The 12,606-nt window shown below is 46.2% G+C and overlaps 1 protein-coding gene across 3 annotated transcripts in view; it reads right to left on the bottom strand.

The window, feature by feature from the left end:
• Positions 1 to 12,606, bottom strand: part of PCSK5 (proprotein convertase subtilisin/kexin type 5) — a 447,842-nt gene that overhangs the window by 400,870 nt on the left and 34,366 nt on the right. For all 3 annotated transcript variants that reach the window (XM_042963381.1, XM_042963382.1, XM_042963383.1), the window contains exon 2: positions 4,502 to 4,606. In XM_042963381.1, coding sequence (XP_042819315.1) covers positions 4,502 to 4,606 — 105 coding nt within the window. The remainder of the gene's footprint in view (positions 1 to 4,501; positions 4,607 to 12,606) is intronic.

The raw sequence follows: 12,606 nt of genomic DNA, 5'->3' as shown, positions 1-12,606 counted from the left end.
GGCGGTTTGACAAACTTGAACTTTAGGAAGAAACTAGACAGGAGAGGTGCCTATCCCTTACCCCATAGCAGAAGGTGACCTTAGGGATCCCTGGGTGGCTCAGTGAGTTAAGTATCTGACTTCGGCTCAGGTCATGATCTCAGGGTTTGTGAGTTCGAGCCCTGCGTCGGGCTCTGTGCTGACAGCTCAGAGCCTGGATGCTTCGGATTCTGTGTCTCCCTCTCTCTCTGCCCCTCCCCCAACCCGCCCTCTCAAAAAAAAAAATATTAAAAATTTTTTTTTTTTTAAAGAAGGTGATTCTATCCTAGATCTGGATAAAAACTGACCTGTAAACAGACTTGAACTCAGTAAAAGGACTGGAATAGGAAATTTAGGATTCTGGTTTTTCTGTTCTGGGTAAGAAGGAGGAGAAGGAAAAAAAAAAAAAAATCCCGCCTCCGCCCCTGCCCGTGTCTGCATGGGCAACACAAAAGCTATAAAGAACTTCCATTCTGAAGCTCTCTACAGACGACAGCCTCCCTGACCAAATGCCAGAGGGCTGGCAAAGATTTCTAAACAGATTAATAAGAGGCTTCGGAGAATGTTAACTCAAAACCGTCGTTCCTGAAATTTAGCTGAGGTCTCTTGGAGAAAAGCTGGCCAGTCAGAAAGAAAGACACGGATAAGAGTGTCGTAAGAGTCAGTGATCCAACTGCTGTAATAATGTACCGACACTCTCTGCAAGACTGTCATTACCATACTAAGGATGCTGTCTTAGAAGTCTGTGAATCGCTGTCATTTAAAAAGCTAATCATAACATAATGTTAACACACGGAAACCAGGCTATTCTTGTTCCCTGGGCTCTTGCACCCCAACTGACCACAGCGTTTTCTTAGCACCAGGAAGATCCTTCTTATAGTGTCACCATTTTTGCATTTCCTTCTTTAGAGCCCTCTAAATAAAAACAAAAGCGGGGGGGGGGGGGAAGGGGGGGCGGGGAACCGTGCAATTTACTACAGGAAGCAAAAGCCAGGATGTGTTTACTGTGTGTATTTCCTGCAACTCACTGGTTCAGTTTCTCTCTCTGAAGATAACGGCAATCAGAAATGACACACTGCCAATGTTTTCCAAGCCACTGACGTGGCCCCATCACCCGAATCACACACGTGCCTCCACTCTAGCACCCAAGCCGTCCACCATACACACACCCAACGGCAAAGAAAAGAAGACCTTCCTAAGAAAGGAAGTCCCGCGGACACTAGGTTTATACTCCCAATGAGATCGGCTGTGAGTTGGCCACATAAAGTTAGCCAGCAGACGGTGACAGGGTCTCAAAGGATCTCCGCACAAAACACTTATTCATCAGAAAGGGGAAACGAGTCATTTTAAAGTAGAGAAGACTGGGGGCTCAGGAGGGTGAGCATCCAACTTCAGCTCGGGTCATGATCTCATGGTTCATGGGTTCAAGCCCTGCGTCCGGCTCTGTGCTGACAGCTCAGGGCCTGGAGCCTACGTCAGATGTTGTGTGTGCGTAATTTGCAAAAAAAGCGCTAGCAGTTGAAAGAGGAAGAAAAAATAAAAAGAAGTCTGACATGGTATACAAAGAGGGCGTGGGAAAAACACAACCACACGTATTCTTGGCTCAGAACAGAGACAACTGGCAAAGCTTGTACGAAATCGCTAGATTGGATAATAACATTAAATGACTGCTAATGTCCAGAGTTTGGCCAGAACGTGAACCGTTTGTACTTCCGGTTATAGTAGCCGAACGTCTTTGGTTTTAGTCAATACACAGTGAAGTATGTAGAGCGAAAGGTGCCTCGTGCTCGTGTGTATAATCTGTTCCCAAATTTTCAGAAAAAAACTTCTAGATGCAGCTATGGACACACACCTACACGTGTGGGCGGGGTGTGCGTTGTGAGTGTGGACAGAGAGGAGAGAGAGAATACGATCAAATGGTAAAATGTAAAACGTAAACAACATTTGGGGGATGTGGGCAGCTTACACAGGGATTCTGCACAACGTTTTTGCGACTGCTCTAAGTAAAAAGTTTTTCAACATTACAAAATAGTAATAATGAGGGGCCTCTGGGTGGCCCAGTTGGTTAAGCATCCGACTCGTGATTTCAGCTCAGGTCATGATCTCACGGTTCATGGGACTGAGCCCTGCGTCGGGCTCCGTGCTGTCAGCACGGAGCCTGCTTGGGATTCTCTCTCCCTCTCTCTCTCTCTGCCCCTTCCCTGCTCATGCTCTCTCTGTCTCAAAATAAATAAACTTTAAAACAATAATAATAATAATAATAATAATGACCCATGTTGGCCTGAGCTCTTCAAGGAGGGAGCTGGAACAGGAGAAATAACGTAGCACACGTCCCTCACACCTGCTCCCCCACCCCCCACGCTGAACAGCACCGTAATGTGCTGAGTTTCCCTGAAGGCGACTGTGGAGGCCTGCGGTGACTTCTCCTAGGGCACAACTACATCTCCAAATCCCCAGAGCCTGACCCAGGGCCTGCCATATACTAGAGGCTCAAGAAATGGCCAATGAATGAATGAACGATCTGTAAGAAATCTCTGCAAGAAACTGTAGACAGCCCCCAATTTGAGGCACCCCACGGGCCCAGTTGGTAGGATTGCGGCCTCTCGTATAAACAGCTGGGTGGGAACGAGGGCAGGAGGCGTCAGAATAAAGAGTTAGGTATGGTTCTCCCAAGGGGTGTTCTTTTTATTGAGGAGGAAGGGGAACTGAGCACGTCCCCGAGAGCTGGCCTGAGATGGCCCTACCCCTTTGGTCTCAGTGAAGAAGGGCATACATTCCGGGTGTGATGTGGGCCGGCATCCAAGGTCTCTATCGGATCCCGCGTGAGCTATCCGATGCACTGAGATAAGAGGAAAGGAAGACCAAGATTTCCCAAGATAACACTAGAGTCTGAAACAACTCCACATTCAGTAAACCCTTCATTATGAACACAATGCCTCGTTACATTCTGTTCTTACCTCCCAACCCAACTCGTATTTGGTTTCTCAAATTCACACTGACTACACACATGAGCTACGAAATTGGAATCATTTTAATTACTGAAGTTCAAGAAAGCTTCAAGAAAGTTGGTTAGCAGATGAAAAACGTGACTCTGCTTCAAAAATTTAGCTAATTCAAGAACGTCCCGACAGACTGCTTTTCCAGAGACGTTCAATTCTGAGTGGAGATGAAGGGCGGGGGGGGGGAGGGGGGGCAAAAAAATTTACAACCCTCAGGCCACCGGACTGCAAGTCTTAGGAGCTGTTCCTATAACCCAAAACCGGGTTACAGAAAATTGGGACCTACAAGAAATGTGCTTCCTCGAATCACCGAGATGCAATTTCGTGATCACGGACGCCGGGTGATACTATTCCAGAAACAAATTAAACGAGGCGAACCATGGCACCTGGCAGAGGGCAGGACTTCCAGTGGCAAACACGATTTGCATATTAATTCAAATAAGGACTTCTTGCTCTAATAAGGGATGCAATTTTCGCAGAATCTCTAGGCGAGACCTGCTACTGCTCACGTGTAGGGACTTGTTCGCCAATTTATTTGAAAATGAGCTCATGTGGCAAAACATAACGGGGGAAGGAAACCTTCCTAATCAATACAAAGTCACCAGTGAGCCCACAGAGGACCCAGGGCAGGCTGGTACAGCTGCTCTCTCCTCTGCTTTTCGCCTGCCACGTCTGGGGGGCCAAGTAGCTCCCTCTCGGAGTCAAGGCCTTTCTGTAACTTAATAAGGATGGGTATGTAACGCACCCTGAGTTTCAGCGGCCAGTGACTACTTTGCTCCTAACATCCTTCAGCTTCCTACCTCCCAGTGCAGAACCATCCCACCTCTCTAGAATGGAGTGGGAAAACGTGGACGTATCACACCTCCTTCTACGTACTTGCAAGGGGTATGTTGTCTGTATAACCCAAAAGGGCATAGGCTAAAGACAACGCGCAAGAAAGACACCTGACGAGCCCTCCCTCGAGGGCAGGAGCCGGCTTCTATCCCTTCCATGTTCAGTGTCCTTCCTGTCCCAGACACCGGGTGGCCAATGGCACGGCTCTATCAATGCCAGCTGAAATTGTGAGGACCCATGGTGACCTGAGGCCTGACCTACGGATTCTGTTAGAGACCCCGCTACGGAGTCCGCATAGGACCCCAGATCTATGTGCGACTTGTTACGACGGTGTGGAATTTTTATTCTTTCAGTACTTCTGAATCGATCCGTATCTCCTCCCACCACACTCCTCCCTTCTCCGGGAGGACCCAACCTTATGATCCCCCTGGGCTGTTGTACCAGTGGTTTACGGCAACGGCATATTCCGGGGCAAATCAAGCCATCGTCTATGTTTGTCTGAAGAGGAAGCCAAGACAGTGGACCAAAGGACAGTATGGCACCTCCTGAAATTTGAACCTTCACGCTGGTCATCAGTTCCCAGTGTGATATTACCAATGAAAAATGCAGAAGCTTTGCCTCTTGGTCCCCACCCAACTGGTTCTTCTTACCTTTGGTTCCATTGAAATGAAACTGTGGGTTCCTCTGCTCGAGAGAACTGACCTTTTAATCGTCCTGCTATGATAGAAATGGTAATAGTCCTTCAGGGCTCCGATCTGCAAAGACAGGGGGGGAAGAACAAAAAGGAGTTAATGGAGTTCAAGGGAGTCTGCTGTTTTCCTGTTTTTCATTACAATAAGAACACAAAACAAAAAAGAAAAAAAGGCCCATAAATTATGCAGTTGTCTGCTATGCTTAAATGTTACTTGAACCTTGGTGATCACTTTTCAAAAGAAGGACATGTGATATGAAATGGAGTGTCCTTGAGGCAGGGACTGCGGAACTAAAGATTATAATGGGGCAGCTTAGCCTCTCTGTATCTCCCTTTTAATGTTTAATTTATATGCAGCATTTTAAGTAATTCTATATCCATTTATATCCAAATGTGGGAAAGAGAAAAAAAAAATCAAATAGCTATCTGGTTATAAAAACACATTGCGTTCTGTTTGCTGCGAGAAATGTACAATGAGGGACCTTGTTAGATTATTTATATCATCAATTTGAAACAAGTCCTGAGCAGTTGGTCATTCACAGAGAAAACACCACTTGGTTTGTTTCGCGACTTAAGTAGACAGTATAAATACATAGCAGTTATTCATTTACTGCAAAGCTCAAAGTCGGATGGCAGTCTCTAAAACAAGACAAAGATCACAGACCCTACCTATCGACTAAGCATCCCGGGCAAAAGAACCGTTTGGTCTATGTGATCTGAGTCCCTTCTTTAACAAATTCATCTTCCCGTTTGTGTACCCTCCGTTCCGTTAAAAAGTTAGGTCTGTTCAGGATAGCTCTGAAAACGAGTCACTGTCCACTTGAGGCAAACAAACAAAATCCCAGGCAGTCATAGTCTCTCAGCAGATTATAAGATACGGATCACATACGTGGAAATTGAACAATACACCAAACGAAGACAGAAGACTTTGGCTCTCATTCCGGCTGACACAGCTCAGAAGTGGTTTCTTGGCTAAATCCCATGTACTCGCTGTGTTTCCATTTCCATTCTTATAAAACTTGAGGTTGGACTAGTTAATTTCTAAGACCACCGCAGCTCTCCAATTCCATTCTTTGATACTGACCCCCTCCCCACCTTTTTTTTTTCCCCCCTTTGGGTAATTACATCCAATGGCTACTTCTCCAGAAGACCATGGCTCTGCCCTAAAAGAATGACCATCAACAGGATGTTTTCCAACTAGGACAATTCAAAAGTTGGGCTTTCTTAATTAAAAAAAAAAAAAAAGTCATTGGTCCAGCTTTATTTTTCCAGATAAAAGGTTTATTTTTTTTTTAATTTTCTTCTTTCCATCACATTTTCAATCATCCACCACACTCCTCTAGTAGGGATGATCAACCCAACTACTGCACCATTTAAGAGTCATGCCCTCACTGGGACTTCATGCTCTAACTTAAGGTCTCTAATCATCATTAGATTTGACAATTTGAAGTCACACATTTTTAACTCACGGGGAAACGGCCCAGATGTACCCAGAAAAGATCGTGGACTCTGTCTGAAGCAGCAGCGAACAATGAGGGGGAGGGCCCAGATGCCAGCCTCAGTCTCCAAGAGTGTTTCAAGGAGGGATTTACGAGCCAATCTTAAGATTCCTGAGGACTAAGGGTAGAATTCACAATGGGCTGTGTAATCCTTTATAAGAAAATCTTAAAATCCCAAGAAGCTTAGAGCTTTCATCTCATGTAGCTTTTGTCAAGAGTGCTCCTTGGGTAAACACAGTAGTTCTTGAGGAAAGGAACAGAAAATCTTTGAGGAAGAACGTTACACAGAACCTATCGCCAGTGTGAAAAGGGTCAGTGAGTTCCAGACCACGGCCATGCAACTAGAATGGAAATGCTTTGATTATAGGAAATAACTGAACTCAATTGAACCAGTAAACTCAAATATGGATGAAATATACCCTGAAAACATATTCAGATCCATTATGGCCTCGTTGGTAAAGACTGGAATCCCGGCCTTCTGTAAGGTGTACGAAGCTGGAAAACAGAACCCTTGTCCTCGCTTCGCTTGCTTTGGGATATTAGATACGTCACTTAACCGTTTTGGAGCCTTCGTTCCTCAACTGTAAAATAAGGACACAGGTGGCATAGTGGACAGATACCGGAGTCAAACGGGGGGTAAAAAAAATGTTTACGGGTGAATGTGGTTATAAGGACTGAATGTAGTCACACAAGCACTGCCTGGTCAAGCCACTGCCTGACACACAGCGTCACATTACCACTCTCCCTTTCAATTTAAATATAAGTCCTATGTTCTCTCACCTCCTATCCTGCAATTCATCCCTTGCCTCTATCCCTTGGTCAGAATTCCTCTTGGTCTACCCTAGTATCACCTCTTAAATTCCCTTACGTAACTGGCAAAAGTCAAAAGGTCTGATGATACGCTCTCGGCGAGGACGTAGGCACAAATGCGGCTTGCGTAGGATTGGTCAAGAGCAAGCCCCGAGACAACCGTTTGGAGAGCCATTTGGTGCTATCCATAAATTATAAGCTGTACCCAACCTTTGGCCCAGGCTTTCCACTTCTAAAATTTATTGGACAGATACGGCCACTTATGTCTGAGAATGGAGGTTAGAGCAAAGTTTGTAAAGCAGAACAACACAAACAACTCAACAACGAGCTATAATCCATAGGTTGAAGGTAGTAAAGGGAGGGAGAGAGGGAGGGAGGGAGGGAGGGAGGGAGGGAGGGAGAAAGAGGGATGGAAGGAAGGAAGGAAGGAAAGAAAGAAAGAAGGGAGGGAGACCACAGGACCCAATTTTTGTAGGAGACCAAAGAAGGAATCTGAATTACGTATATGCTTAGGAGTAGAGGATGTTTCAGGAAGAACACTTGAACTGCAAAGAGGGCATTTCTTATTCTCACCGTTTATGTGTGTGCGTTATTTTTTAATGAACAAAAACGATTTAAAAATGAAAGAAATCACACAAATACATTAAAGGGCACATACTCAAATCCCACCTTCTTTTCCGGGGACGAATGTGCTCCCCAAAGTCTGCGTGCCCGGTACAAGAGCCGCGTTTATGCGGGCCATTGAATCTCTCGGGCGGTAAGCTCTATTTTGTCTCCACCTTTCAGGGCTTCTGTTTCCTCGGGAGAGGGTGCAATGGTGTCCGGGGACTGACTGATGTCTCATTTATGGAATGCCCACCATGCACCAGGCAGCTGACCGCTCTTGTACATGTTGTCATATTTAACTTAATGCTCCCCAGGAACCCTGGGAGATATAAACCTCATCCCTCTAATTGGATGAAGGAGGTCATCGAAGCTCTGCCCACGTGTATACAGCTAGCACGGTGAGGTGGGAAAACGCAAATCCCTGTTCGATGTCGCGCATCGGGGTGAACCCAGGTAGTAGGGTGCATCCTAGAGGTGGGCTCACCCCCCCATCCTTCCGGTGAGTTCTCCTACACTGTGGAGCTTAAAAAGCTAGACTCGGTGCAGCTAGGGTTCTGACGTGACTAAGGTTCTACCAGTCAAAGACGGACCACGGCATCGTGGGGCACGTGCTCGGAGGCATTTACGTGCGTGGCCGTAGGGGTGGAAGGAGTCTCGACGTCTTGGCTGCCAGCTTTCTGCGCATCCGTGCCGCCCGTCCCGTTTTCCGGGCGAACTGGTAAGAGATCGTAGGAGACCTCCAGCGGCAGCAGCGGGAAGCCTCCCCGTTCCTCGGCGTTTTGTTGAGGATGAAGCGGCAACTCTTGCCAAGGTCCATCCCGTGAGGTGGCTGTGGGGGAACGATTCTGAACGCGTGGCCTTCTCGACCGGTTCTGCAAGCTACTTAATAGTCTCTACTGAGATGCCTTCCCAGGTAGAACCAGTGGGTCCCGTCGTAGGCTTCCTACTAACTCTTAAAACTGGACCGATCAGAACTTCTGAAAACGTAGCCAACCCCTGACACACTCTCGTACAACTTAGAGCCCCTCCGAGTCACGTTCCTCTTGAGTCACGGGCTATGGGGCGCCCGTCAGCCACAGGCCCCTGGATGACTCACTGTGTCTGTTCCCACCTCTTGTTCGAGGAATACACCTGCTTCTGGTCTTCTCAGAGCCACGTGCACCAGATCTCCTCTCTCAACTCTGTTCTCTACAACAGCAGCCGGAGCAACGCCCCAGAAGGCAAGTTTGGCTATGCCACACGTCAGTTCACCTGCCTACGTGTTGTAGGGGCTTCCCTGTGCTGTGAAAAGAAACCTTGAACGCTAACGAAGAATATAGTTTATACAGTAAAGCAGAGTAATCCTATCATCGTAACATCTATGCTCTGCCGGGAACTATTCTACGTGCTTCGCCGTGCTCGGTGAACGAAGACCATCCTCCTACTCCGACCTGCGGGGCCTGCCTAACCCGGCTCTCTGGCCTCGGCATGGGTCACACGGGCTCTCAGTTCCCTGGACTCAGGCTGCACTGGCCTCTTCAGCTCCCTGTGTCAGACCTGCCGCTCCCTTGACCTGCCGGACAAGGAGCCCCCCTGCCTCCTCCCTCTCCTCCTTCATCTGTCACCCCAGGTAGAAAGTCTTTAAAACCCCCGGGGCCAGGGACGCCTGGGTGGCTCAGTTGGTTGAGCGTCCGACGTTGGCTCAGGCCATCATCTCGGGGTTCGTGGGTTCGAGGCCCACACTGGGATCCTCTGTCCTCCTCTCTCTCTGCCCCTCCCTGCGCAGGCTCATTCTCTTGAAGATAAATAGCTAAAGAAAAAAATTTTTTTAAAAACAACCCCCCAGGCCAGCTAAGCTCCCACCAGCTCCCAGAATCAAAAATATACGCCCGTAGTTATACCTCGATTAGAACAATTATGTGTTCAACGTCTGTGCTCCCAACTCTATGCCTGTACGTTCCAAGGAGATGGAGACACAACTGCGGTGCTTACCATTCTGTTTCCAGCTCCCGGTACACGGCTCAACACAGAACAGGTTCTCGGCAAAGACTACTGATTGACGACGTGAACATCGGAAGCCTTGAGCTGCTAACGTCGCACACGTTAGAGCTAGAGCTGCTTCAAAATCTCTGGTATAACAGGACCATCAAATTAAGGCTGGTTTCAGCAGAAATAATTTCATGCCACCTTAACTGCCAAGGTTATGGTGCGGAAGGTGATGCAGGCTGAGACGTCTCTATGCTGTTTTTGTTTTTGCAAGACCACGGCTGACGAGCAGTGTGCATTAGTTCAATCATTCTCCATCATTCGAACAAAGTAATCTTTCACTTTTCAGAGGGACACACATTTTAAAATCTAAATATATAGATTTAAAAGCATGTTTGTGTCTCTTTTCTATTAATATGCATGTCCCTTATTGGCAAGAATTGTGTCTTTTATATTCTTTCAACGGCACGGAGCACGCTGAGGGCATTTAATAAACATTAAGAAGAAAAATGTCATAACATGTTGGGAGTTATTCAAAAGAAAGACAGAGTATGAAAACAGAGCAGTAATGTTATCTATAAGCAGGCATTCCATCTAGCTCCTCCAGGGTAACGTAAAACAAAAGATGACTGTGTTTATCTGTCACGAAATACCAACAAGGGCTAAAACAAGAAACGATATATAACTAACAAAGGGGCATTTTATAAATAAATCAGAAACCATAGGTGTATAAGGAAGTATGAAATCAAGAGCAGAATCACCAAAGCTCAACCTTTTCCTTAATCCCACCTAAAAGGAAGGAGAATAATTCCTTCCCTCTGGCCCCTCTCAAGCTCCTTTTCTGTGCAGTCACATACACACACTCTTCCCGGCCTCGGAACATAACCCTATTTGACACTAAGTTGATAAATTTCATCTTTTGTTCCCAATTCTGTCAAGCATTTGTGCCTTTGCTTCTTTAGTGGAAGCCTCTCACCCTTGCACCCAGAATTTCCCTAACGTGACCCTCTCTCAAACCAAACTGCTCTTAGAGAAGTTTTTTTAAGAAACCATTTTATACTAAAGTGTACATGACTGATAAGACTCAATGTCTTAGTTCTTCCAGGAACAAGTGAATTTGATCAGAAAATCAAAACTGAAGCCAAATAAATGAGTCCGTTATATCTATAACTTTAAAAAACAAACACTGTCAGACAATGATTGGAGGGTGATTGGAGGGTTTTTTTTATTTTCTGCCAACAAGAGAGAACCTTCCAGGCCCTAAATGCTTATGTCACAAGTAAGCTATTGACTTCTGAGCAGAGGGCTAGGAGCCAGAAGACCCACATTTTATCGTGACTTTGACCCCGTTGAGCAGCTGTGCAGCCTTGCTGAATTCATTCACCACCAACAGTCTCCCCTGTGCTGTAGCTAAGATCCTCTCCAGTCTAATGACTCCAGGTATAGAGTGTGTACATTTTTTTATACTCCAGGCACACGGTTTGCAAATTTTTCATACACAGTTCCAGAGGGTGAACAACCATGCTCAGGACTGAGTTGTTTCCAGGGACATGGAGCTTTTCAGCGCTTAACCTGAGACAACTCCCCATCAAACCTGGTCACCCTGGTCACGAAGCAGTCATGTCAAGGGCCCTGTGGCCACCTTCATGAACGCTGTCTGCCTTGTTCTCCCCTCCCGCCCTCTCTAATTTACAGATTTCCCCAAATTCTGAACTCCCTTGTGAAAGGTAACTGACCCCCATTCTACACATTTTTTTAAACAGGCAAGAATTTGAAAAGACATTTCACAAAAGGAGATATGCAAACAGCCAATGAGCATGTGCAAAGATACTCAAACGCTAATTAAAATCATAATAGTTCTGTACGCACACACAAATGCCTACAGGTTAAGGACAGACAATACCATGCTCTAAGATTGTGGAACACTGTAACTCTCACCCGTAGCTAGTGGGAATGTAAAACGGTCCAATATCTTTGGAAAATCGTTTGGTAATTTCTCACGAAATACACATCCTCCTCATGAACCAGGCATTCCATTTCTGGGTATTTACCCAGAAAAAAAAAAAAATGAAATTCTACTTTGAAACAAAACTGATACAGGAATGTTTACAGCAACTCTCTTAATAAGAGCCCCACGCTGGAAACAATGCAACAGGTAAATGGTAACAGGTACATGGTAAAATAAATTGTGGTATATCCCCATAGCGAAATGCCCAGCCATAAAAAGGAGCAAACTACTGATGTATGCAACAACGTCGATGAGTTTCCAAACCTCATGCTGATGCAGAAGAACGCTTCCTGCAGAATGCCACTGGTATGAAATCCTAGGACTATGTCAAACTATGATGACAGGAAACAGGTCAGCGACAACCTAGGTGTGGAGCTGGGACTGATTGGGAAAACCTGGAGAAATGTGGACGGTTGGGAATACTCTGTATCTTCAGGACGGTGATAATGACATCAGTGGTAAGTGCTTAGGTGAGCTGGAACCAGTTCGTCGTAGGCTTACAATCCCATTTCACCTCTCCCCAACACCCTGCTCAATGACGTCACACTTGTGACTTGAAATCAACAAGGACGGAAGTATTAACGTATCAGGAAAAATTGGCAAAGACTACAAAATTGGGGCTTCTTTTCCTCTGGAAGAATCACTTGTTTAGTATTTATCAGCACATCACGGGGCACGCAGATTTGTCAACACTCATCCGACCTCCTACAAAAATGGCTGCACTGGGGGGGGGGGGTGGTGGGTACGTCAATGATACGTCAACGACGTTGATTTCAGAAGTTATAAATTTCCCTCTACGGATTTCTGGTGCACTCTCTCCCATCTGTGAGATGACTTACAGACTGGAAAACTTAAGAACAAGTTACGTGGGGCTGGAATTCACCTGTCAGCCCACATCTCTTCCCCCGCTCAGGTGAGACGGAGAAGAACCAAGTGGCAAAGCCCACAGGTCTTACTGACCAACCAACCCCTTTCCAAGGCTCCGCGTGGAAAGGCCCGAAACGTCAACGTGCTGAATTCCATTTACAGTTACAGAAACAGCAACTAGATAAACTGCTTCTCCTTCACGTAAATGTTTTCTCCGGTGCCTCTTTTGTGCTTCCCCGAGAATATTAAAACCTCTGCAATAATTTGCCTCCTGTGTTCCAGACTCTGTGACATTTAAAGTAGAACCTA

Source organism: Panthera tigris, chromosome D4 (genome assembly GCF_018350195.1).
Source record: "Panthera tigris isolate Pti1 chromosome D4, P.tigris_Pti1_mat1.1, whole genome shotgun sequence".
In the NCBI taxonomy this organism is placed as follows: domain Eukaryota; kingdom Metazoa; phylum Chordata; class Mammalia; order Carnivora; family Felidae; genus Panthera; species Panthera tigris.
Note: the sequence above shows the minus strand (reverse complement) of the source record. Positions and strands in the feature narration are given on the sequence as shown.